This window comes from Canis aureus, chromosome 11 (assembly GCF_053574225.1).
Source record: "Canis aureus isolate CA01 chromosome 11, VMU_Caureus_v.1.0, whole genome shotgun sequence".
Classification (NCBI taxonomy): Eukaryota; Metazoa; Chordata; class Mammalia; order Carnivora; family Canidae; genus Canis; species Canis aureus.
In genome coordinates, this window is record NC_135621.1 from 2,445,894 (window position 1) to 2,470,968 (window position 25,075).

The window sequence follows — 25,075 nt, forward strand, 5'->3', positions numbered from 1 at the left end:
GTCGCCCCGCAGCCCGGGAGCGGCCGGCGGCAGGCTCCTCTCCTGGGGCTTGGCTCCGCGCTCCCGCTGCGCTGCCCTTCCCTGCGGATCCTTGACCCCCAGGCCCCCGCTTCGGGCTACGGCTACGGCTACGTTAACGTCCCCTGCACCGCGAGGGCCCGGCCTCAGGGCCTACCTCCGACACTAGGCCGCACGCGCTTGAGAGAGGCGAGAGCACCGCCTAACTTCCTAAAACTTTGATAGGAAGCTTTGAACTTTTCTCAGGTCGTCGCTTGTCGTCCATCCCCTCCTCCACCTTCCTGTCTCGCACCAGAGGCCCAGCTCAGAAGGTCCCAAATAGACCCATTTAGGGGCGCCCGGGTGGCTCTGCGGTTGGGCGTCTGCCTCGGCTCAGGGCGCGACCCCGGGGTCCCAGGATCGAGTCCCGCGCCGGGCTTCCTGCAGGGAGCCTGCTTCTCCCTCTGCCTGGGTCTCTGTGTCTCTCGTGAATACATAAATAAAAATTTTTAAAAGACTCACTTAAGCACTGATTGGCACTCAATACACAGTTATTCCCAATGTTCTAACACTGCCATTCTTTTAAAGATTTTTTTTTAATTTTTTTTATTTATTTATGATAGTCACAGAGAGAGAGAGAGAGAGAGAGAGAGAGGCAGAGACATAGGCAGAAGGAGAAGCAGGCTCCATGCACCGGGAGCCCGACGTGGGATCCGATCCCGGGTCTCCAGGATCGCGCCCTGGGCCAAAGGCAGGCGCCAAACTGCTGTGCCACCCAGGGATCCCTAACACTGCCATTCTTAATCCCTGCTGTCTTTTTTTTTTTTTTTTAACTGTATTTATTTTATTTATGAGAGACATAAAGAGGCAGAGACACAGGATGCCCAGATAACGACCCAAGCCCAAGGCTGACGTCCAACCACTGAGCTACCCAGGTGCCCCAACCCCTGCTCTCTTGCAACAATTGGGCTTCAGCCTCACTGGGTCAGCATCTTGTCCTTAGTCTTGTTATTAATGATTATTAGAGGTGAGAATGCGTAATGAAGCCTTTAACTAGAGGGATGCATGGATCAATGGACCTTTCTGCAAGAGAGAATCCTAAAGTCACCAACCCTAGGCCCCTCCTTGTGCCCCCAAACATCTTGCCTCAGCTCTGGGGTTGACAGGAAGTGAAACTCAATTGTGCTATTATGTGCCCAGCAGACCTGCCTGGGTCCCAACCCTGGGCCCCGGATGTGACCCCCCTACCCCCACCATACACACACCCTGAGAAGGAAGAGGAGAAAGAAGAGGCTGGGGAGAACAAGGCTGTTGTTTTTTCCTTTCTCTTTGTTCACTGCGGTTTCTTTCTTTCTGATTTTTATGATGTGGTTGATTAAAGAAATGAGCACCTGGAACAGTAGACATTATACGCCTCCTCCTTAGATGTTTCTTGGCCTTTCTTCCCCTCCCACCCCCACCAATAACTGAGGAAGTTTGATGGAGCACAGATCCTAAAAAAGACACAAAGAACCCTAGAGTATGACTGATTTCATCCTATTCCTTATTAGAGAGATCACCCCATGCCCCAATTTGAAGTCTAAAAAAAAAAAAAAAAAAAAAAAAAAAAAAGGCTCAATAGGAGCAATTTAACTTCAAGTAGAGACATATCCAAGGATGATGGAGTGTAAAACACAAGTCATATGTAGGGGGGTATCACTGCTAGTGTTATTTGCAAGCAAAGCTGAGTGCCTTTAGGCTTATATGATTCCCAGATTTCTAGATCAGAGGTCCAGGGGCAGAAAACTGGAAGACTGTAGGGAATTTGTTCTTTCTTATATGTTTAGGATGGCTTGGAGTAGGGAAGCTTTACACACACACACACACACACACACACATGCACACACACACCAAGCCACTCTTTGATACAATTCTTAAGCTAGGCTATATCTTTGGTGTCCTACAGAACTAAACACAGGACCTGATGCATAATGGGCCTTCAAAAGTGCTTCTGATTCCTTATGACTAAAGAGATCATATAGGAAGGGGAGATGGGGGTTCTGACTGGGTCAGTGGGTAGAGCATGCAACTCCATCTCAGTGCTGTGAGTTCAAACCCCATGCTGGGTATGGCTGTTACTTCAAAAAAAAAAATTTTTTTTAAAGGAAGGGGAGATAAAGGATGGGGAGTAGCAGGGCCCTTGTCTTTTGAAGACTGGGAGACAGGAGCAGAGTGACAGACCTTCCCCAACCCCTGCCTCCCTCAGATCTCCAGCTCAGGTGCAACAGTACTCCCAAACCCTATTACTCAGCAGCTACATTTCCCATAAAAATGGAGGAGTTTTGGGATCCCTGGGTGGCGCAGCGGTTTGGCGCCTGCCTTTGGCCCGGGGCGCGATCCTGGAGACCCGGGATCGAGTCCCACATCGGGCTCCCGGTGCATGGAGCCTGCTTCTCCCTCTGCCTGTGTCTCTGCCTCTCTCTCTCTCTCTCTGTGACTATCATTAAAAAAAAAAAAAAAAAAATGGAGGAGTTTTTCCAACAAGCCTATATGGAAACAATCAAGAACTGCTTAGATCCCTCCGTTTCCACTAGAGGGCCTCATGTATTCATTCCTTCTCTCCAACCCCCACCAAAAGTATGTATATATTATGTGTGTGTGTATGTATATACACAACAGACACACGCCACACTGTATACCCTTCCAGTCAGAGCTCCCCCAACCCCCTCTCTTCAATCACCAGGTGTAAGAGGGAAGATTCCAGGAACTCAAGCCCTTGTTACTGTACCCTACTTCAATGAGGGGTAGGAGGGGGTTAGCCTGGGTTGGGGCGGGGCCAGGGAGCAGGATGCCTGGGTCCCCAGTTCCTACCAGTAAGTCCTAGGCCTCTATCTCCCTTGCACTCACTACCAGCCTCACCATCATCCATGCCGCCCCAAGAGCCTTAACTTCTGAACAGATTCCAGACAGGAGGAACTGAAAAGATCTTCTTTCACCCCTACTTTTGGCCAAGGACCTCCGAAGGCCAGCAGGTAAAGTGGGGGGGGGGTGTCAGGGCATGGAGAAAGAGTGGACACAGACCCAGTGCTCTCTGCACCTGAACCACCAAACCCAGAATTAAGGGAAGGCCCTGAGTCTTGAGAGAAGGAGGTAAACTTACATTGGGCAAAACAAGCCTGAGAGTCTGGGGTTTGGGTTTTAGGGAGGTGAGAAAGCTAAAGGCAAAGGGGGTCTCAAATGGTGCGAAGCAGTGCGGAGCCCGCGGGAGGAGGGGGGCCTTCGTATCCCAGGGTGTGGACTCTGGGACCCTAGGCTTTGCTGTGCGATGTTCGGAGGACGAATTCGGTCGATGGTGCACGGTAAGGGGTCGGGAGGGGAAGTCGGCGGCGGCAGCCGTTAGCAGAGGGCCGGACCCCGCCGTCTGCGCCCCCGGGAGCCGGGCGAGGGGCGAGGGGCGAGGCCGGGGGCGGCGGGCTGTCCCCGCGGAAGATGGGAAGCGCAGACGGGAGCCCGGGGGTCTGGGGGGCCCGGGCGGGCGGCGGGCGGCGGGCGGCGGGGGCTGGGGCGCGGGCTGGGGCGGGCTGGGGCGGGCTGGGGCGGGCTGGGGCGCGGCGGGCGGGCGGGCGGGCCGGGGGCGGGCAGCTGTGTCGTCAGGCTCCGGGCGGCCTCGCGGCGACCGCGCCTGCCCGGCCGGGCCTGGGCTCCAGCGCCGCGCCCCGGCTCCCGCCGCGCCCTCCGCAGCAAGGTAGAGACCCCGCGGGCGGGGGGGGGGGGCAGGGGCCGGGGGGGGGGGGCGGCCCGCCCGCGCGGAGGGAGGGGGAGGCCGGGCTCCTCGCGACCCGAGTCGAAGCGAAGTCGGTGCTGGAGCCTCCACAGCGCCGCTCGGGGGCAGAAGGGCTCTCGCTTGGCCTCCTGGCCCCCAACTGCCCCCTCCCCATCCTTCCCACACCTGTCACCGGGAAGTTTCTGAAACTACCTGGGGCTGAACCCCACTTTTCACCTTTAAATGGAGGAAATGGGCTCTCCTGCGGATGAAACGTGCATTTTACTGGGCATCTCCCCGGCCTCAGAACGTAAGAACCCACATCCCCAACCCTGCCAACCCCGTAACTTCCCCCTGTGCTACACACACCGACACACACGCCACCCCGGAGCCGGGCAACACGAACCACCTGCAGTGTTTGTGGAGGCTTAGCGAATTTTGAGATTTCAAGGAAAATGATTCCCTCTCCGGGGGCCCTGCCTAGTAGCAGGGATGAGCAAGAAGGAATAGATCCTCCCTCAGTCCTGGGCAAGAGAAGCAGGACGCAGGCCCTGGTGTGGCCAAGGGATTCAGCAGTCCAGGTAATCCGGCATGGGCTGGCCTCTTGGGTTTCTTGCGGGGTCAGCCTGAATGTTCTGGGGGCATAGCTGATTCTTGAATAATGGTGAATTTATAAGACTTGAAATGGGACTGATGGATGTTGAAGTGAAAAAGGAAACTTTAAATGTTTGCACTGGCCTTGGAAATCGTATTTATCTCTCGGTGACCAGCAATTTTAGTATTTACTGTTTAAAGTCAGATCTAGAAAACAGAGGCACTACGATTTAATGGGATAGACTAAGGACAGGATGTCTAGAGTCAGGATGTGACCCTGAGATTGTGGCTCTCTGGGCCTCAGTTTCCTCCTCTGTACAGTGTGAGATTCGGTACTTCCCAGCTCTGAGGATGTTCTAGGATTCTCTGCCTCGAACTCAACTTCTTACTTTCTCACCTCAAATTGGTAGGGGCGGACAGGGAAGCCAGGGGAGGGAAAAGAAGTGTGAGTCACACATTGCTGGCAGGCAGCAGACCCCACCCTCCCAACCCTGGAATTCGCCTGGACTAGCCCAGGTTATAGCCTCAGGGCTGGGATGGAGGGAGGACAAAATTGGGCTTGTTCCAGTTCGTTAGAGTGCAGGATCCTATAGTTTATTGCCTTTCAGCAACAGGGTGAAAGGTGAGAAACTTTCAGTGAGTGAAAGAAGTCGAGAGGACAACTGAAAAGATACCAGGAGCCTTTATATCCAGGTTCCAGCCCAGAGGTGTCCTTGGACCCTAGCAGTCTAGTATCTAGCCACCTCCTCACCCTTCCGAAGGCAAAGTGCAATATCCTGATACTACATGTCTGCGCCTGAGATGACACACAGGGGGGAAGTGTACAACTGGACTTCACTGATGCTGGGAGTCCCTAGAATTGATGCCTTCCTGGGTCAAAGACATCATTTTTCCTAATCTCCAGATGTGTTTCTCTATGTACCATCTTTGTCTGACAACAATGATAATAACAGCTAACATTTATGAGTTCTTCCTCTGTGTCATACCTTTTGCTAAGTATACCGCACATGTTACCTTACGTAATCTCCATGGTGTGACTGATTTCTCTAAGAACCCATTTTACCGATGAGGAAACAGGTTCAGGAAGATGAAATAACCCACCCAAGAGCCTAATCCATGCCTGTCTCATTCAAAAGTCCATTCTCTTAACCTCTACTATAAATCACACGTAAGATCTGGGGGACTAGGAAGGGTCATTATTTTTTTTAATATTTTATTTATTTATTCATGAGAGACAGAGAGAGAGAGGGAGAGACACAGGCAGAGGGAGAAGCAGGCTCCATGCAGGGAGCCCGATGTGGGATTCCATCCCGGGACTCCAGGATCACGCCCTGGGCCTAAGGCAGGTGCCAAACCGCTGAGCCACCCAGGGATCCCCTGAAGGGTCATTATGAAAAGAGAGGTGCGTCCTCTCTCATGTTCATTATCCTTCCTTTGCTCTCTCTTTGTCACTTTCTCTCTCAGATTTCATTTCCTAGAAACTTGGAGCCAGCTAAGAATCCCCAGGGGTAATCAGAGGCTAATTAAGCCATACGGGCCCAATTAGCCCTAAGACTATTATGTATTCATTAGATCAGTAGAAGTTGGATTATAATCATTGAAAAGAGCCAGAGAGGTGGAGTCCTTTCTCCAGAATAATCGGTGTCTCAGGATCCCCCTCTTAGTGTTCCCAGAGAGCCCCCAGAGCAGGAATGGTATACTACACAGACGTGGACAGCAGAGATGTCCCAAGGTCCCCTTGGTGCAAAGATGATTCTTGCACCATCAGAAAGGAAATTCCTGTAGGCCCTAACTGCCTCCTTGAGCCTTACCCAAAAAAATGCTAAGTGAGTGGGAAAGGGGCAGCAGAAGCCCCAGATGGAGTGCCACAATAAGTGCTTTTTGCAAAATTCATTCTTTTAACAAAAATCTACTTAGCACCTCCTCTATGTGTTCCAAATTATTTCATATTTCCCTGTCAGGATGGCTACTCCAGCATCCCATTTAACCGTATTTGGACTAATATTTTCCAACATATGGCTCCCTAACTTTGCACAAGGATTTGTACAAGCAATACGGAGTGCCCACAACATGCTGAGCACTGTTCTAGGTCGTGGGGATATGGTGGTGACCAATACTGAGAAGTGCCTGCCCTTGTGGAACTTACATTTTGGTGGGAGAAGACAAACAGTAAACAAAGCAAATAAATTAACAAGGTGATTTCCACTCCTGATAAGTTCTGTGAAGGAAATGAAGGAAGGTGCTACGCAAGAGACAGGGATTACTTTAGGAGGGAAAGGTCAGGGAAGGTCCCTTTTTAAAAAAAAAAAAAGATCTTATTTTTATTTACTTGACAGAGAGAGAGAGAAAGAGCACAAGAAGGCAGAGTGGTGGGCAGAGGGAGGGGGAAAAGCAGGTTCCCCCTGCGTAGGGAGCACCACGCGGGACAGGGCTCAGTCCCTAGGCCCGGGGATCACGACCTGAGCCAAAGACAGGTGTCCGGACCGCCGGGGCTCAGCTGTGGAGCATCTGCTTGCGGCTCAGGGCGTGATCCCGAGGTCCTGGGATCCCCGCGGGGAGCCTGCTTCTCCCTCTGCCTCTCTCTCATGAATAAATAAAATCTTTAAAATGAAGGGGAAAAGAAGGAAAGAGAGAGAGAAAAAAGAAAGGCAGATGCCTATAACCAACGGAGCCCCTCGGGCACCCCAGGGAAGGTGTCCTGAGGGAGCTGACGTTTCAGCTGAGCAAGTGGTCAGCTCCGCCGAGAGCGGGCAGGAGCGTTCCAGGCGGAGAGAATAGCGGGTGTCTGGGCCCTGAGCGGGGAAGAGCTCGGCCTGGGGGGCGGCAAGGAGGGCAGCGGGACGAGAAGGCGGGGCGGGGGGGAGTGGAACGGGGGGGCGACGAGACCGGCAGGGCCCGTCCCAAGGTTCTTGGGGTACAGCTTTGACTCCTCCACTTAGCACCTGCCTCGGGAGGTCCCACCCTCTGAGAACTCCCGTGTCCTCATGAGAAGAATGGCTCTGCCAGGAATTCCTTACCTAGTAAGATCGGTGGTTCTGCTTCAGTACAGCACCTGCCAGTCGCCCGTGGGCGCGGGCACTTGGCATACGTTATTGGACTCAGCCCTCACAGCTGTGGCACTTGGGCATCATTCCTCCCATTTTACAGATGTGCCCGGTCCCTCAGCGGTATCAGAGCTGAGCAAGCGAGCCAGATGTGAGCAGCTGTGGTTTTGCGGGCTCCTAGCGCTGCTGCGCGGTCTGCTAAGCGAGACTCGCCGCGCTGCCGCCGCTGCCGCGGGGTCCTGGGCTGCCCCCCGCCCCCGGCGCTGCCCCCCGCCCCCGGGCCCCGTGCTGCCCCCGCCCCCGGACCCGGTGCTGGCCCCCGCCCCCCGTGCTGCCCCCCGCCCCGGGTGCTGGCCCCCGCCGCCGGGGCCCCGTGCTGGCCCCCGCCCCCTGTGCTGCCCCCCGCCCCCGGATCCGGTGTTGCCCCCGCCCCCGGACCCGGTGCTGCCCCCGCCCCCGCCCCCCGTGCTGCCCCCCGCCCCCGGACCTGGTGCTGCCCCCCGCCCCCGCCCCCGGTGCTGCCCCCCGCCCCCGGACCCCGGGCAGCTCCCCGCCGGGCGGAGGCCGCAGCCGCGGACCGAGCCCCCCCGCAGCTCGCCCCCCCACCGCGGCCTCCGGGGTCGCGCGCCTGGAGCTCGGAGGGGCGCGGGCGGGCGGGGCCGGAGGCGCCTGGGGTCGTTGAGGGCCGTGGGGGGCTCGGGTGGCGGCGGCGGGGCGCGGCGGGGGCCGGGCCAGGGCCACGCAGGATGGGATCGTGGCCGGGGAGGCGCGCCGGCGACACCGTGCGAACCGCCCGCAGGCCCGGGCCGTGGGATCCGGGATGGGAGAGAGCTCTCGGGAGGCCCCGACTGCGGAGCAGAGCGGGAGCGGGCCAGGGACACCCCCACAGAGACACGAAGAGACCGGTGGACCGCGGGGGGCCGGGGATGAATCAAGACAGGCTGGGGGAGAAACCAGGGGGCTGGAGAAGGATCCAGAAATGGAGGGGACAGAGCCACACATCAGTCAGAGAAGGGGACGTTATCTGCTTCTCAGAGAAGCAGAGACAGAGGACAGACTGGGTTAGGGAGGGACAGACCTAGGGAAGGGGTGCAGGGGGAAAGGAAGAGACCTGGGAGGGACTCAGAGGAGGGAAGAAGGGAGCAGGAGTGGAGGCTCGACGGAGGAGACGGAAGGAAAGCGCCGCCAGCGGCCCCTGCACCACACACCCTTCTCATCTCCTCCCAGGGCGCCCCTTGGAAGCCTAAGCGCAGGCGCGACAAGTACTGCCGAGCTGCCTTTGTGGTCCTCCTGAGGAAAGGGAGAAAGATGGCCAACGACAGGGGCCTGATAAGCCCCAGTGATTTCGCCCAGCTGCAGAAGTACATGGAATGTGAGTCTTCCTCTCGTCCTGAAGTTCTGCAGAAACCAGCGCACAGCCCCCTGCTCCTCACGCCCTCCCCTGACTTCCCCGTGGCCTTCAGACAGTCCGCTCCTGAGGGAGGCCGCGCTGGGGAAGAGGCCAGAGGGACATGGGGCCTGGGCGCAGTGGCAGCTGCCGCCCACCTTCTCGGAACCTCCACTGCCTGCCCCAGGTCTCAGACACGACACTTAAGCAGAGGCACCACTCTGCAGCATCTGAAGCGTGGTTCTCGGGGGTTTCTCTTTGCATTTCTGGGTTTCTTCTTGGAATTTCTTTCCTCGGCTCACTCCAATCTGCCTTCCTGTCGGGTGTCTGAGCCGACTCTGGCGGAGGGCAGGGAGAGCCAAACCAGACTAACGCTCTTGCGCCCTCTTCACACCCTAGACTCCACCAGAAAGGTCAGCGATGTCCTGAAGCTCTTCGAGGAGGGCGAAATGTCAGAATATCTCCAAGGAGATGTGAGTGGTCTCTGGGCAACCTCTCCCTGACCAACTCCTCTCATCTTTGTTCGCTGCTCCACTGGGATTCCCAACTCCCAGGGATGATTCTGGGCCCCCCTTTTCTGTCCTCCCTCTGGATACCCCAGCGTCCATTGTTACCACAGCTGTTGCTATAGAACAAAGCAAGAGATTATAAGTGAAGACTCAGCCTTAAGAAGAAACCACAGTTTCTTGGGTCCGCCTTGGGTGCTTCTTCGCTCTGCACTCACTGTCTCAGTCCTACTTCTAGTTCCTCAGTCCCCGCTCCCGTCCTGCCTACTCCCTAGGGTAATGCTTGCTCTCATCATAGGCCATTGGGTACGAGGGATTCCAGCAATTTTTGAAAATCTACCTGGAAGCAGATAACGTCCCCAATCACCTAAGCCTGGCATTGTTTCAATCCTTCAAGACGGGTCACTGCTTAGAAGACACTGTGATACGTGGTACGGTCAAGTAGGTGGGACTGGCTGGACTTCCGGAAGAAAAGTCAAAGTAGTATGGGTTTTGGGGGTGAGAGTTGAGTTGAGTCACGTGTTGGGGACAGAGCTGAGGAAGAGAGATGGAGGATGGCAATGCTGGTCTTGGAGCTGGAGGGAGGACAGTTAAAGGAAAGAGTTGGGACTGAGAAAAAGAGAGGAGCCAGGCAGGATGGAGAGAGCCCCAACCTCAGACCTGCTGTCCTTTCTGTAAGCAGATGTGGTGTGTCTCAGTGACGTCTCCTGCTACTTTTCCCTTTTGGAGGGTGGCCGCCCAGAAGACAAGTTAGAATGTGAGTGGCCATCCTGGACTGGGAGAGGGGAAGAAAGGAGATGGGAGAGGGGTATCTCCCAGCCTTCCTTCCCTCCTTTTTTCAGGCTTCCTAAAGGCTGACAGGGCCAGACAAAGGTGGGGCCAGAGAATGGGCCCATTTCCTCCGTTCCCCTAGACTCTTTATGCCTAATGCCATTCACCTTGGTCACCCCAGGTCCCACATCCTGTACATTTTCATGTGGGTGGCCTGGGTTCTTCTGAGGTTGTGGGGTTGTCTCCCCTATTATATTCACCAAGGGTGTAATCCAGGCCTGTTTCACTGCCCCTTTTGTCTCCCTTCTCAGTCCCAGCATCAGGCTCTGGACTCTTCATCTAAAAGATCTCTTCCATCCTTTTTTTCCCTGTGTATTCTGTTATGAAATTTTGGGGTATCCCTCACAAACTGACCCTGGCCCCCCTAAAACACCCCACAGTCACCTTCAAGCTGTACGACACGGACAGAAATGGGATCCTGGACAGCTCAGTGAGTTGGGGGACCTGTATGCCGGCCAAGGGAGTATGTGTCCATTTGTCTGTGCCCCCCTGTCCCAACTCTTCCAGGATTTTAAGAAACAGAGGAAGCTAGAGGGAAAAGTCAAGTCCTCCAGGACTACATTTGGGAGTGGGTCCCCAGCTCTTGCCTCCTAAAGGAGGAGGCTAGAGACATGAATCGGAGGCTGCCTTGCAAACATACCAACGCACAGAGACACTCATTTACTTGGCAGAAACACCTGAGAATGAGAGGTGGCTCTTGGGGTGGACCCCAGGAACCCTGATTTCTAGAGAAGAGTTTGTATGGTGGTAGTGAGGTGGGATGTGGCTGTGGCTCTTACCTCTTGGCCCCCAGGAAGTGGACAGAATTATCATACAGATGATGCGAGTGGCTGAGTACCTGGATTGGGATGTGTCTGAACTGAGGCCGGTAAGGCAGTTTTTCCGTCCTGCCCCTCCCTGTGCCCTCTCGGGGTGAGTCCTGAATCTACCCAGCCCCACCTCTGACAGGCAGCCTGGTTTCCTTGGCCTGGGCTGGAAGTCGCTAGGGGGCAGAGGTGTCAGATCTGAGGGGCCACTCATACTAAAAGTCCCGTCCATTCATTCCCTGCTCAGATTCTTCAGGAGATGATGAAAGAAATTGACTATGACGGCAGCGGCTCTGTCTCCCTCGCTGAGTGGCTCCGGGCTGGGGCCACCACCGTGCCACTGCTAGTGCTGCTGGGTCTGGAGATGGTAAGTAGGAGAGGCTTGTGAAGATCAGTAAGAGCTGCCTTGGGTTGTGTCGGCCAGAGGCGGGCACTCTAAGGGCTTGACCCTCCCTAGCATCTGCTGTGTCCTCCCAGACTCTGAAGGACAATGGGCAGCACATGTGGAGACCCAAGAGGTTCCCCCGACCGGTCTACTGCAACCTGTGCGAGTCGAGCATTGGGCTTGGCAAACAGGGGCTGAGCTGCAACCGTGAGTGAGGGGGCCCCAGAGTTGGGGGCAGAGGGGCAGGCCAGCTATCTGCAGGGGTGGTGCTCTGACCTTAAGAGAGATCTGGGTTTGAACCCTGGGCTCTGCATTGACTAGTTACGTGGGAGAGCCATGCAACTTTCTCTTCCTTTTTTTCCCCCAAAGATTTGTATTTATTTATTTGAGAGAGAGAATGGCAATGAGCGGGGAAAGAGGGAGAAGCGGACTCCCCACTCCCCAATGAGTGTGAAGCCTGATGTGGGACTCGATCCCAGGATCTGGGATCATGACCTGAACTGAAGGCAGGTGCTCAACCGACTGAGCCAGCCAGCCAGGCACCCTCACTTTCTTTAGTTCTTTTTTTTTTTTTTTTTTTACTTTCTTTAGTTCTTGAAGTATAGTTGACACATGATGTTACATGAGTTTCAGGTGTACAACATAGCCACGTAACGTCTTTAAGCCTCAATTTATTATTTTTTTAAGGATTTTATTTATTCATGAAAGACACAGAGAGGCAGAGACACAGGCAGAGGGAGAAGCAGGCCCCACGCAGGGAGCCCGACACGGGACTTGATCCCGGGTCTCCAGGATCACGTCCTGGGCTGCAGGCGGCACTAAACTACTGCACCACCGGAGCTGCCCCCTAAGCCTCAATTTAAAATGAGGTTTTCTCAACTAAAAATGAGGTCATTGTGAGCATTAAATAGGATGTGAGACGAGTACTTCACATGGTGCATGTACCTGCTATTAAGTCTGCAATAAAAATTAGCTGCTGATTTTAAATAATTTTAAAAGTAAATAATAATTTTTAAAATTATTAGGCCTCCTTTACATCTACCAACTGAGCTCCTGGCATATAGCAGGAGTGGGCGTCGGCATGTGGTAGCAATTGCTCTTTTATGGGGAAGAGTGACCAAAGGGCACAGGTCTTTTTTTTTTTTTAATTTTTATTTATTTATGATAGTCGGAGAGAGAGAGAGAGAGAGAGAGAGAGAGGCAGAGACACAGGCAGAGGGAAAAGCAGGCTCCATGCACCCGGAGCCCGATGTGGGATTCGATCCCGGGTCTCCAGGATCGCGCCCTGGGCCAAAGGCAGGCGCCAAACCGCTGCACCACCCAGGGATCCCCAAAGGGCACAGGTCTTAGAAGTGAGCCCCCACCTCGAAATTTAATTTTCTACCACACTCTCGCAGCAAGGGCTTGGAGGTCTTGTTTCAGTGAATGATCCCATCTTCTACTCAGGTGAGAAGGAAATAGAGGGAAGGGCTGCAACTAAGGCTCTGATCCTCTTCCTTCTCGCACAGTCTGTAAGTACGTCGTTCATGACCAGTGTGCCATGAAGGCTTTGCCTTGTGAAGTCAGCACCTATGCCAAGTCTCGGAAGGACATTGGTGTGAGTGATCCCACGCCCACCCCAATACCACCCGCAACCTGGCCCTAGCCCTTGGCCTGTTGCTGTCCTCAGCATTCCCCTAGTCCCTGCCCAGACCCTCTCAGACATTGGCTGCCTTTCTCCCCAAGATCCAGTCACATGTGTGGGTGAGAGGAGGCTGTGTGTCTGGCCGTTGTGACCGGTGTCAGAAGAAGATCCGCATTTACCACAGTCTAGTTGGACTGCATTGTGTGTGGTGCCACCTAGAGGTCAGTTGGGAGCTCTCCTCCAGCCGCGGTGGGGCCCCTCCCTTAAACTGCTCTCTGCCCTGCTCTCCCTGACTGCATCTCCCTCAGAGCCACAGTTGCCCTTGCTCCCAAGGGCTCTCTTTCCAGTAGTAGACCCTCAACTCGAGAGGTGATGGGGTTCCCTCCATGATGTCTGCGTGCCCATCTTGTCTTTCAGATTCATGATGACTGCCTGCAAGCCATGGGTCATGAGTGTGACTGTGGGCTGCTCCGGGATCACATCCTGCCTCCATCTTCCATTTATCCCAGTGTCCTGGTGAGACCCTTGGGCAGTGGCTAGGAGGGGACAGGAGGAGTGCCTGATTGAAACATGCACACACACGTGCGCGCGTGCACACACACACACCCCATGCCATTTATAGCAGAGAGCCTATACTTTTAGGATTCAAGTCAGATGCTCATCTGTTCAGGGATTCATATATAATCCAGTTTTCCTTGCCTTTGCCTTCCTCCCTTTCTAGGCCTCTGGACAGGAGCGTAAAATTAGCAAAACAAGCCAGAAGACCTTGGATGACTTAAATTTGAGCACCTTTGAGGCTCTGCGGGTACATGTAGGGGGTGGGTTTTTCTTGGTTGGAGCCCTCATAGGTGGGGATGAAGTGGGAAACATGGGGAATGGCGCTTGTTCTCTGAAAGCCCCACTGTGGTAGGGAGGGGGAAGGCATCTTGAGGGAAGGCCAGCCTTCTGCCACTGTCTCCAGGGCCCATCTCAACTCTGACAAAATCCTGTTTTGCTTACCCTTGTTTTTTCCCAAATGCAGATTGATCCTGTACCTAATACCCACCCACTTCTGGTCTTCGTCAACCCTAAGAGTGGCGGGAAGCAGGGGGAGAGGTGAGAAGAGATACACTGGGTCTTCTAAGATGGAGAAAAAGGAATAATAGAGGTTGGGAATCTGTGTGTATGGAGGGGACATACCTTGAGGAGGACATCAAGAGGGTGGAATACAGACTCTCCATCCCCTACCATAAACTTTCCTCTTTCCCTCATACAGGGTGCTTTGGAAATTCCAGTATCTACTAAATCCTCGACAGGTATTCAACCTCCTAAAGGATGGTCCTGAGCCAGGGTGAGTATAGGTTAGGGGCTGTATCTGTATGAGTCTGCCTGTGTATGTTAGGGGAGGGCAGAGAAGAGTACCTGTTGGGAGGGCAGGGCTAGGGGACCCCAGGAAAGCAGAATTCAGAACGCTGCTTTTACGAGAGTGTCACTGGGTAGCCCCTACCCCTGAGTCTTCTGGTTCATCTTTGTTCTGATCTCAAAACATGAGGATACCAGTTTCTCCCTAACTACTCAGGAGTGGCTATAACTTTCCCCATTGTATTTTTTTTTCTCTGATCTGAACAGAAACAAGTCTTTTGACAGAGGGATAGGGGGTCATAAGGAATGAGAGATAAGAAGTCATGTGCCTGTCCCAGAGTTGGTAGACTCAATCCTATAGTCCTTCCTCATCTTCTCTCTCTCCTTTTCTCTCAGGCTCAGATTCTTTAGGGATGTTCCTGGTTGCCGGATTTTGGTGTGTGGTGGAGATGGCACAGTAGGCTGGATTCTAGAGACCATAGGTCAGTACGGGGAGAGGTTCTAGGAAGGGCACTGGGGGATTGGCCTTCTAGAGCTGACTCCCTCCATCCATCTCCTGACCTGCCTCCTTAGACAAAGCCAACTTGCCTGTTGTGCCTCCCGTTGCTGTGTTGCCCCTGGGCACTGGAAATGATCTGGCTCGTTGCCTGAGATGGGGAGGAGGTAAGTGGTTAGAAATTATTTTTCTGGGAGATAGGGGGAGTTGGGTAGAAAGGGAAAGGCACATAGAAAGGCATTGTTATGGAAAGAGGATTGGGGAAGAAGGGAGGCACAGATGGGTGATTACCAAAGTGGATTGTCCCCAAGGAAGAAAGCTTTGAAAGAATCAAGGACCACAGTCTGAATCTAGAAGGGTCAAAGGTGACAGTCCTCTTCCCCATATACCTAAAAACATCCTTCTATTTCTCCCCAACCAATGCAGAGAGCTCAGAGAATCAAGGAATATGGAGGACAGTGTGGGAATAAGAAAGGTTGTACAAGAACTAAGCCAGATGTTAAGTGATACAGCTGGCAGGGAGCTTGGCCATGATTCATTCAATCACTCAGCCAATCAATCAGGGGTCACCATTTCATTCATAATCATTTCTTCCCAAGTCAATTGCAACAGTCTCTTAAATAAACTCTGATTTCTAGACTTTCTAGTCTCCCTTCAAACAGAAAGAGTTCAGGGGTTGGTATTGGTAAATAAAGAGGTCAGGGTGGGACAGGTTGAGTTTGAGGTGTCTTCATTTGAGGCTGTTGGACTCAGAGTCCAGCCCTGAGATCTTGCAGAAGTTATGGAATACAGGTCTGCTAGGAGAGTGACAGGCATTCTAGGTAGAAGAAGTTGTGTGAGGCCAGAGGAGCCACCAAAAGCCTAGTAGTACATGCATGAGGGAAAGTGTGTGTCCTTCATTATGACTGGCACATGCAGTGCAAGGTGGGGAAGGGGGAGAGGAAGGACTGAGTCATACCAGGGCCAGATCGTGAATGCCGTGCTGAGGACTTTTTGACTTTATCCTGCCAGAGATTGAAAGCGGACAGCCCACAGAAATGATTTGTATTGTTTTGCATTGTTTGCCTTGCAGTGTTTAAAGTTTTTTAAACCTTGCTTATTTCTAAGAAGTGGGTCATATATTCTTCAGTTTACCACTATCTTCTCAGCTCCCTGCTATTCACTCATTCACTTCACCTTTCCAGCCACCGAGGCATTTGAATGTGCAAATCTGGAAGCATAGGGAACTCTTGAACTCATGAAAAATGTAACTCAATGAGAAAAATAGGGAGATGTATATATAAGTTATATTCTCTCTATATAATACAAATTGTTGTATAAGATATTATTCTTGGATATAAACATATCCTGCATATTTTAATCTAAATATTACATATATACATATCTGACCAATTTTTTTTGCTAGTTTTTTTTTTGTTTGTTTGTTTGTTTGTTTTTGTTTTTAGATTTCTTTATTTGAGAGAAAGTGTGTGAGTGGGCATATGTGAGCAGGGGGAGGGACAGAGGGAGAGGAAGAGAGAGAGGGAGAGAAGCAGGCTCCCTGATGAGCACAGAGCCCTTTGTGGGTACAAGACCTTGAGATTATGGCCTAAGCCAAAATCAAGAGTTGGACGCTTAACTGACTGAGTCACCCAGGTGCCCCCGGTCAGTTTTTAAATCTTCAACATCTAACTTTGTGTTTACTTCAAATATTAGACACTTTGAAATCATGTATTTTGGGTGTTCACTGCATGTTCTGCAAATGATATTCTCATAGCAGTTTCTGCCAATTCAACATAAATCACAAAATAATGATATAAATACAACACTAATGAAAATTTGTGTTGATATTGGAAAAAAAATCATAAGATTTGAAGAAGAGATGAAAGGAGTACCACAGTGGGAGCTCTGTGTAGGATGGATTGGAGGAAGGAGACAGGATAAGAAACTACCTGTATTGGAATAGTCTGGTCAAAACATGCTGAACACAAACACAAAGGCAACAGCAGTGCAGTTTATGAGGTAGAAACCACAATACTTGGTAACTAACGAGTTGTGGAGGAGGAGGTAAAGACAAGTGTGGGACATTTTCTATTTTGTGGGGTGAGCATTTGGGATGCCATTTAAGATAGAGAATATAGGGGGATTCCTGGGTGGCTCAGCGGTTTAGTGCCTGCCTTTGGCCCAGAGCGCGATCCTGGAGTCCCGGGATCGAGTTCCGTGTTGGGCTTCTGGCGTGGAGCCTGCTTCTCTCTCTGCCTGTGTCTCTGCCTCTCTCTCTCTCTCTCTCTCTCTGTGCCTATCATAAATAAATAAATAAATAAATAAATAAATAAATAAATAAATAAATCTTTAAGAAAAAAAGATAGAGAATATAGGACGAGGACCAGTTTAAGGAAGATGAATTCCATTTTGGACATACTAAGTTGAGGTGTCAGTGGAGCACCCAGATGGAAATGTGTACTGAACAGTGACAAATAGGTATTAGAAAGATACATGTTGGGCAGCCCTGGTGGCGCAGCGGTTTAGCGCCGCCTGCAGCCTAGGGTGTGATCCTGGACACCCGGGATCAAGTCCCATGTCGGGTCGGGTTCCCTGCATGGAGACTGCTTCTCCCTCTGCCTGTGTCTCTGCCTCTTTCTCTCTCTCTGTGTCTCTCATGAATAAATAAATAAAATCTTTTAAAAAAATAAAAAAATAAAAGAAAGATACATGTTTGAGAGTCATCTGCTCCTAGGAAGTAATTGACATCCTGAGAATAGATGCTTACCCAGGGAAAGGATGCAACATCCTAGTAAAACACCCTATTTAACAGTTGAGCAGAGGAAAATCCATTATTAAAGAAGTCTTGGGGGTGCCTGGGTGGTTGAGTTGGTTAAGCGTCTGCCTTCAGCTCGGGTCATGATCCTGGGGTCCTGGGATTGAGCCTTGAGTCAGGCTCCTTGCTTAGCGGAGCCTTCTCCCTCTCCCTCTGCCTGCTGCTTCCCCTCCTTGTGCTCTCTCTCTGTCAAATAAATAAATAAAATCTTTTTAAAAGTAATAAATAAAAAAGTCTTTGTTCACGTACTACTGTTACTATAACGAATCACCATAAATAGTGGCTTAAAACAACACAATTTTTTAAAAAGATTTTATTTATTTATTCATGAGAGATGCAGAGAGAGAGAGGCACAGACACAGACAAAGGGAGAGGGAGAAGCAGGCTCCATTCCATGTAAGCCTGATGCGGGACTGGATCCCCCGTCTCCAGAACCACACCCTGGGCTGAAGGCGGCGCTAAACTGCTGAGCCACCTGGGTTGCCCAAAACAACACAAATTTATCATCTTACAGTTCTGGAGGTCAGAAGTCCAAAATAGGTCTCACTGCACTAGAATCAAGGTGTTAGCAGCCTTTTTCTAGAGGCTCTAGGAGAGAATTCTTTGCTTTGCCTTTTCCAGTTTCTAGAAGCTGCCTGCATTCCTGGTCTCATGGTTCCACTTCCAACCAGCCATTGCTGGTTACCACTCCAACCACTGTCACATCGCCTTCCATGACTTATTTCTTGCCTTTCTCTTTCACTTATAAGGATTCCTGTGATTATACTGGGCCTGCCCAGATAATCCAGGATAATCTCCTCATTTAAAAAATCCTTAATTTAGGGGCAGCTGGTTGGCTCAGTCAGTAGAGAACGTGACTCTTGATCTCCAAGTCATGAGTTCAAGCCCCATGTTGGGTGTAGAGCTTACTTTAAAAAAAAAAAGAAGAATCCTTAATTTAATCACATTAGCAAAGTCCCTTTGCCATATAAGGCAACATATTCACAGACTCTGGAGATAAGAATGTGGACATCTTTGGGGCGCCTGGCTGGCTCAGTCCGTAGAGCATACAACTCTGGATATTGAGGTTGTAGTTTTTAGCCCCACGTCAAATGTAACGATTTCTTAAGAATAAAATCTTAAGAAAAAAAGATGGGTGGCTCAGTTGGTTGAGCGTCCAACTCAAGTTTTTGGCTCAGGTCATGATCTCTAGATGGGAAGATCTCAGGTCCAGCTTCCAGCTCAGCAGGGAGTCTGTTTTCCCTCTCCCTCCGCCCCTCCCCTGCCCCACTCATGCTCAAGTGCTGTCTCTCTCAAATAAATAAATCCTAAGGGGGAAAAAAAGGACTGCAGACATCTTTGAAGGGCAATAATTTGCCTCCCACAGACACCAAGAAGGAAGAGTCAGAGAGGGTTCTCTGTAGCTTAGAGAATAGTATTTTAGAGGCCAAATGAGGAGTTTCATGAGTTAAAATGAGACTAAAGATATACTGTTGGTTTTGGCAGGAATTATTGGCCATCTTTGCCAAAAGAGTTTCAGCAGGGTGGCATGGTGAAAGGCAAATTACAGTGGGTTGAACCATTAGTGGAATGTGAGGAAGTGGAGACTTCTTTTTTTAATCATTTTTTTTCCTGATTACAAAAATAAAACATGCTTGTGGTAAAAAATATTCAAACATTTCAAATATACATGCCAAAAAGTTTCCCTGTAATCTATTCCAAAAAGTTTTGGAATCTATTCCTCCATATTTTCTTTCTAGGCACATACTAATATGTTCCTAAACAATGAGATCACTATTGATGCTTTTCTTTATGTTAACTAAACAGTTCATTTTGGTTATCATTATTTTTTGATGTAGTCAGATTTACCTCACTCTTTTTGTTTATTACTTAGTAGCATTCCATTGTGTGAATATGCCATAATTTACTTAACTAGTGCCCTATTGATAGACATTTGGGTAGTGGTCAGTTTTTTATTACAAACTGTGTTGCAGTGAAACACCTTGCACGTTTATTTCCGCACTCACACAGATGTGAGAATTTCTCTAGGAGATATTTATAGAATTGCTGGTTCAAAGAGTATGAATATTTTCTATTTAACTAGTTATTTCCTTTTTAAAAGTTACACAAATAAAAAATAAATAAAAGTTACACGAATAATGTATCAGTACCTGTTCACTGTAAAAAACTTTACAAAGTAAAACGTGTAAGTGTTCACATATAGGTCTCCTCCTATGCCCCACCGCATTCCACACCCCTCCCCAGAGATAACCACTGTGTCTTATTTGCATTAATTTTCCTGTTTTTATACACACACACACACATAACTTTTAACAAACGTAAATAGGAACATACTACAAAAATTGTTCTAGGACGTCTTTTTTCATTGAATAATATGTCTTGGAGATCTCTCCATGTTAGTACATAGAGATTACATTCTGTATGCAATAGCTATATATAATTTCTTGGCATAGATTTGTCATAATTTATATAACACTTTCCCTGTTGACAGGCATTTAGATTGTTTCCAGTTTTTTGTTGTTTTAGAGTGTACCTCAGCAAACATCCTTGTACACACATCTCTGTTCACATGTGTGTCTGTGTCTATAAGAGAAATTCCTTAAAGTGGAATTGCTGTATCAAAATATTTGTTTTGATAAAATTTGATAATATTGTGATAAAAATTGCCAAATTGTCTTCCAAAAGTGAAATACCAAATTATGCTCCAACTAACAGTACATGAAAGTGCTGGTTTATTCATAATCTCATCAACACTTGGTTTTCTCAATCACTCTATACTTTGTCAATATAATAGGCAACAAAAAGGTAACTAATTGTTTTAATTTACAATTCTTTTAATTGTTAGTAATACTAAGCATCTTTTTCTTTTTTAAATATTTTTATTTATTTATTCATGAGAGACAGAGAGACAGAGAGAGGCAGAGACATAGGCAGAGGGAGAAGCAAGCTCCATGCAGGGAGCCTGATGTGGGACTGGATCCCAGGACTCCAAGCTCATGCCCTGGGCTGAAGGCAGGCGCCAAACCGCTGAGCCACCCAGGGATCCTCATCTTTTTCTTTTTTAAAGATTTTATTTATTTGAGAGAGAGAGAGCACAAGCAGGGGGAGGGCCAGAGGGAGAGGGAGAAGCAGACTCCCCACTGAGCAGGGAGCCCGCCAGTGAGGTGCTCCATCCCGGACCTGGGATCATGACCTGAGCCTAAGGCAGATGCTTAACCTACAGAGCAACCCAGGCGTTCCAGTACTGAGCATCTTTATCTGCATATTGGTCATTTGCGTTTCTTCTTCTATGATCGGCTTATTTGTGTTATTTACCCATTTTTTATTGATTTTTTTAGATTTAGTAATTTATAAGCATTTTTTAAATGTTGAGGAAGTTAGTCTGTTATATGTGCTGCAGATATTTTTTCCTAGTTTGTATTTTTTAAGGTGTATGTTTATTTATTTAACCATACAGAAGTTTTAAATTTTAAAGATTGATTTATTTATTTGAGAGAGAAAGAGCAAGGGGATGGGCAACAGGAGAGAAAGAGAGAGAGAGAATCCCAAGCAGACTCCCCACTGAGCATGGAGCCTGATGTGGGGCTCGACTTTACAACCCTGAGATCATGACCCTAGCCAAAACCAAGCATCATGGGGCTCCTGGGTGGCTCAGTTGGCTAAGTGTCTGCCTTCGGGCTCAGGTCATGATCCCAGTGTCCTGAAATCCAGCCCCACATTGGACTCCCTGCTCAGCGAGGAGCCTGCTTCTTCCTCTTCCACTCCCCCTGCTTGTGCTCTCTATCAAATAAAGTTTTTTAAAAAACAAACAAACAAAACCAAGTGTTGGACACTCAACTGACTGAGGCACCCAGGTGCCCCAGGAAGTTTTAATTTTTAATACAATTGTATTTATCAGTCTTCTCCTTTTTTGGCTCCCAGTTTTGTATTATGCTCTAGAAAGGCCTTTTCCACACAAAGATTTAAAAAAACGTGTACTCACTCATGTTTTCTGCTAGTACAAATTCTATTGCACTTTCTTACATTTAAATTCTGCGACCCATCTTGAATTTATTTTGGTATAAGGAATGACTTCTACATAAAGCACCCTTTATTGAGTAATCTGTCTTTTTCCCATGTCTTTGAAATGCCATCATATACTAAATTCCCAAAAATACTTGAGGCTATTTGTGGGCACTCTATTCTTTACTACTGAACTTTTTATTCTATTCACTGTGCCAGTATCACAGTTTTGACACCACTGCTTCATACTGTGTTCTCTCTAGTAGAATAGGGAAAGGAAGTGTGTGGGAGAGAGGGAATCCTTAGTCATCACTCATCTTTTTCAGCACTTTGCATTTTCCTGGCTGTTTCCTCTAATCTTTCAGATGAACTTTGGTGTTATTGTTAGATGTCTACACACATTGGAAACTTTCGCTAAGACAGTGTGGAGAAAAGGGTCAGCAGGGGCTGACCTTAAGATTGGTCCATAGGAGGGCACCTGGCTGACTCAATCAGTAGAGCCTGCCACTCTTGGTCTCAGGATCCTGAGTTTGAGCCCCACAGTGGGCGTAGAGCTTACATTTAAAGAAAGAGAGAGGAAGCCTGGGTCGCTCAGTGGTTGAGCATCTGCCTTTGGTTCAGGTCATGATCCCGAGGTCCTGGGATTGAGTCCCTGTGGGGAGCCTACTTCTCCCTCTGCCTGTGTCTCTGTGTCTCTCTCTCTGTGTCTTCCATGAATGAATGAATGAATGAATAAATAAATAAATAAATAAATCTTTAAAAATAAATAACAATAAAAAAAGAGAGAGAGATTGGTCCATGGGAGCTATGACCAAGCACCCTGCCCTTTCACCGGCTAGGGCTAGAAAGGTCTTCAGAAGCAGGGCAGAGGATCTCTGGAAATTTGTGGGGCCAGGAGAAGAGGGCCCTTTGAGATCCATGGCTTAGTTCTAACCTGTCTTCTTCCCCATCCTTAGGATATGAGGGACAGAATTTGGGGAAGATCCTCAAGGATTTAGAGATGAGTAAGGTGGTACATATGGATCGATGGTCCGTGGAGGTGATACCTCAACAAACTGAAGAAAAGAGTGACCCAGTCCCCTTTCAAATCATCAATAACTACTTTTCCATCGGTGTGGTCAGTGAAGTGGGTGTGTGAGGGCTAGGGAGGAAGTACGGGTCAACCAGGGAGAAGCTAGAGCTGGTTAGGAAGAAAAGAGAGAGATTAAAGGAGCTGTGACACAGAGAAATGGGGAGTGGGATACAGTGGAGTGAGTTGCAAGAAAAGAACATGGGACACATTGTTGCCAAATGGGGGAGTTAAAGAGTATTCCACGCTGAGAAGGAGGCAGTCCTCTGATCTTAGTGCCCTGAATTCCCCAGGATGCCTCTATTGCTCACCGATTCCATATCATGCGAGAGAAATATCCTGAGAAGTTCAACAGCAGGTGAGGTAAAGGGGGGTGGGTGTGGACACACTCAGTGGCAGGGACCAGATTGTGGCCAAGTTTGACTCAGAGCACTTAGGCTGTGGCACCTCTAAGAAGCCCCTCCCTCAACCAAAGCCATCCTCTTCCTTAAAGGACCTGAGTAGGAGGCCAATGTCCTTCCCTGTCACTTAGTTCTTCTCTGCCAGCACTGTATAACTTGTCCCCTGTCTCTTTGGGTCTTACGTGGGGCTGACACAGAATGAAGAACAAGCTCTGGTACTTCGAATTCGCCACTTCTGAATCTATCTTCTCAACATGCAAAAAACTGGAGGAGTCTTTGACAGTTGAGGTGGGTGTGATGAGACCCAACCGTACATGCTTTTTAGTTTCTTATACCTTAGTTTCTTCCTCCACAGGTGCCCTCAGGAACGTCCCCTATTCTTGAACCTATACTTTGACCTCCCACCTCTCCAATTCCAATTTCCCGAGTTCTCAATACACTGGTCCCTATTTCCCTTCATCCTTTGCAAATCCCCAACTCCTGGCCTTCCCAGTCTGTCATCTGCTGGATGCAGGGGTTGCATCCACAATTATGCCAGTAGGTGAGGATTTGTGCTCTCCTCTTCTCAGATCTGTGGGAAACCACTGGATCTGAGCAACCTGTCCCTAGAAGGCATCATCTGCTGGATGCAGGGGTTGCATCCACAATTATGCCAGTAGGTGAGGATTTGTGCTCTCCTCTTCTCAGATCTGTGGGAAACCACTGGATCTGAGCAACCTGTCCCTAGAAGGCATTGCGGTGCTGAACATCCCTAGCATGCATGGTGGTTCCAACCTCTGGGGTGATACCAAGAAACCTCATGGAGATATCCATGGGATCAACCAGGCCTTAGGCCCTGCAGCTAAAGTCATCACTGACCCAGACATCCTGAAAACCTGTGTACCAGGTGAGTGGCCTTGGGAGCTGAGTGGGCAGGATGAGGGGAAGGTGTGGCTCCCTTTGGAGGCACCCTGCTCCTGCAAAACATATCTTATTTCCCACCCCCAGACCTGACTGACAAACGGCTGGAAGTAGTTGGGCTGGAGGGTGCAATTGAGATGGGCCAGATATATACCAAGCTCAAGAATGCTGGACGTCGGCTGGCCAAGTGCTCTGAAATCACCTTCCAGTAAGGAAAACTCTGGCCAGGGGCTCTGAGAAAAGGAGTAGGACCAGGAGAGCAGAAGGGTCATGGGGATGGTAGGGAGGAGCTTTACTAGGAGATCTTCCTCAGTAACAAAGGCTCTCAAAACCAAGCTAAGAAACAGAGTTTTGGTATTCAGTTGGTAAAGAAATCTCCACCAATCTGCTCTGGCCTCCCACAGCACCACAAAAACCCTCCCCATGCAAATTGATGGAGAACCCTGGATGCAGTCGCCCTGTACAGTGAGTATCGCCTGTGCCTGCCCAAAACTGAACCCTCAGGCTTCATGGATCCTAAGCCTCCACTCCACAGCTACTTTACTTCATCTCAATGTCTAAAATTCCCCTGTGCACCATTCCTCCCAAATCATGATTTCTTAGCCCCTGGCCTTCCTGACATGGCCTCTCTAGGACCCTGGCAACTCACCCTAACGCCACAGATTTTTCCCCAAATCTCTATTGCTCCAGCCTCAAGGGTCCAGGTCCTGCCTCTGAACATGCCCCCTTCCCTTCCAGATCAAGATCACCCACAAGAACCAGATGCCCATGCTTGTGGGCCCACCCCCTCGCTCCTCCAATTTCTTTGGCTTCTTATGCTGAGGGGGACACTTCAGCCTCCAAGCCAGCCTTGAACCCACCTCATCATCCCTGGACTCTCCTCCTAGGCTCTGTACATTGCTGCCACACCTCCTGCCAGCTCAGGGGAGTGTTCCTTCACCCTCACAGTATTTATTATCCTGTACCACCTCCACTATTCTCCATGCACATGTGTGTGCACGCGTGCACGTGCGCACACACACCCACATGCCACTAACACATACATTGAAAGTGCCTCATCTGAATAAAATAACTTTTTCCCCTCACTGGGGTATCTGTTAAGTAAATGTACACTTCCTTAAATGACATAGATTCTCCCAGGAGCAAGAAAAAA

The 25,075-nt window shown here is 49.8% G+C and overlaps 1 protein-coding gene across 10 annotated transcripts; it reads left to right on the forward strand.

The window, feature by feature from the left end:
* Nucleotides 1–2,675: 2,675 nt before the first annotated feature.
* On the forward strand, nt 2,676–25,007 carry DGKA (diacylglycerol kinase alpha). 10 transcript variants are annotated; one of them, XM_077913300.1, is made up of 25 exons: nt 2,676–2,780; nt 2,890–3,008; nt 8,605–8,749; nt 9,164–9,237; nt 9,569–9,701; nt 9,953–10,027; nt 10,482–10,531; nt 10,895–10,969; nt 11,155–11,274; nt 11,385–11,499; nt 12,801–12,889; nt 13,018–13,137; nt 13,334–13,432; nt 13,638–13,721; nt 13,938–14,011; nt 14,172–14,246; nt 14,654–14,739; nt 14,831–14,920; nt 22,509–22,669; nt 22,915–22,979; nt 23,220–23,310; nt 23,710–23,908; nt 24,010–24,130; nt 24,327–24,387; nt 24,661–25,007. In XM_077913300.1, the coding sequence occupies exons 3-25, from the start codon at nt 8,686–8,688 to the stop codon at nt 24,742–24,744; spliced, it is 2,205 nt and encodes a 734-aa protein (XP_077769426.1). In that variant the 5' UTR covers nt 2,676–2,780; nt 2,890–3,008; nt 8,605–8,685; the 3' UTR covers nt 24,745–25,007. The 10 variants fall into 10 exon arrangements, with proteins under 10 accessions (XP_077769426.1, XP_077769423.1, XP_077769424.1 ...); XM_077913298.1 differs by lacking the exons at nt 2,676–2,780; nt 2,890–3,008 and adding exons at nt 3,620–3,721; nt 7,481–7,528; XM_077913297.1 differs by lacking the exon at nt 2,676–2,780 and having other exon boundaries at nt 2,826–3,008.
* Nucleotides 25,008–25,075: the final 68 nt, after the last annotated feature.

Bases quoted from the DNA above. Each gene is read 5' to 3' on its own strand.
- DGKA (XM_077913294.1), top strand. From the start codon at position 4,195: ATGATTCCCTCTCCGGGGGCCCTGCCTAGTAGCAGGGATGAGCAAGAA. The intron at 10,970-11,154 runs GTAAGGCAGTTT...TTCCCTGCTCAG, and splicing joins ATGTGTCTGAACTGAGGCCG to ATTCTTCAGGAGATGATGAA. The intron at 14,012-14,171 runs GTGAGAAGAGAT...TCCCTCATACAG, and splicing joins GGCGGGAAGCAGGGGGAGAG to GGTGCTTTGGAAATTCCAGT.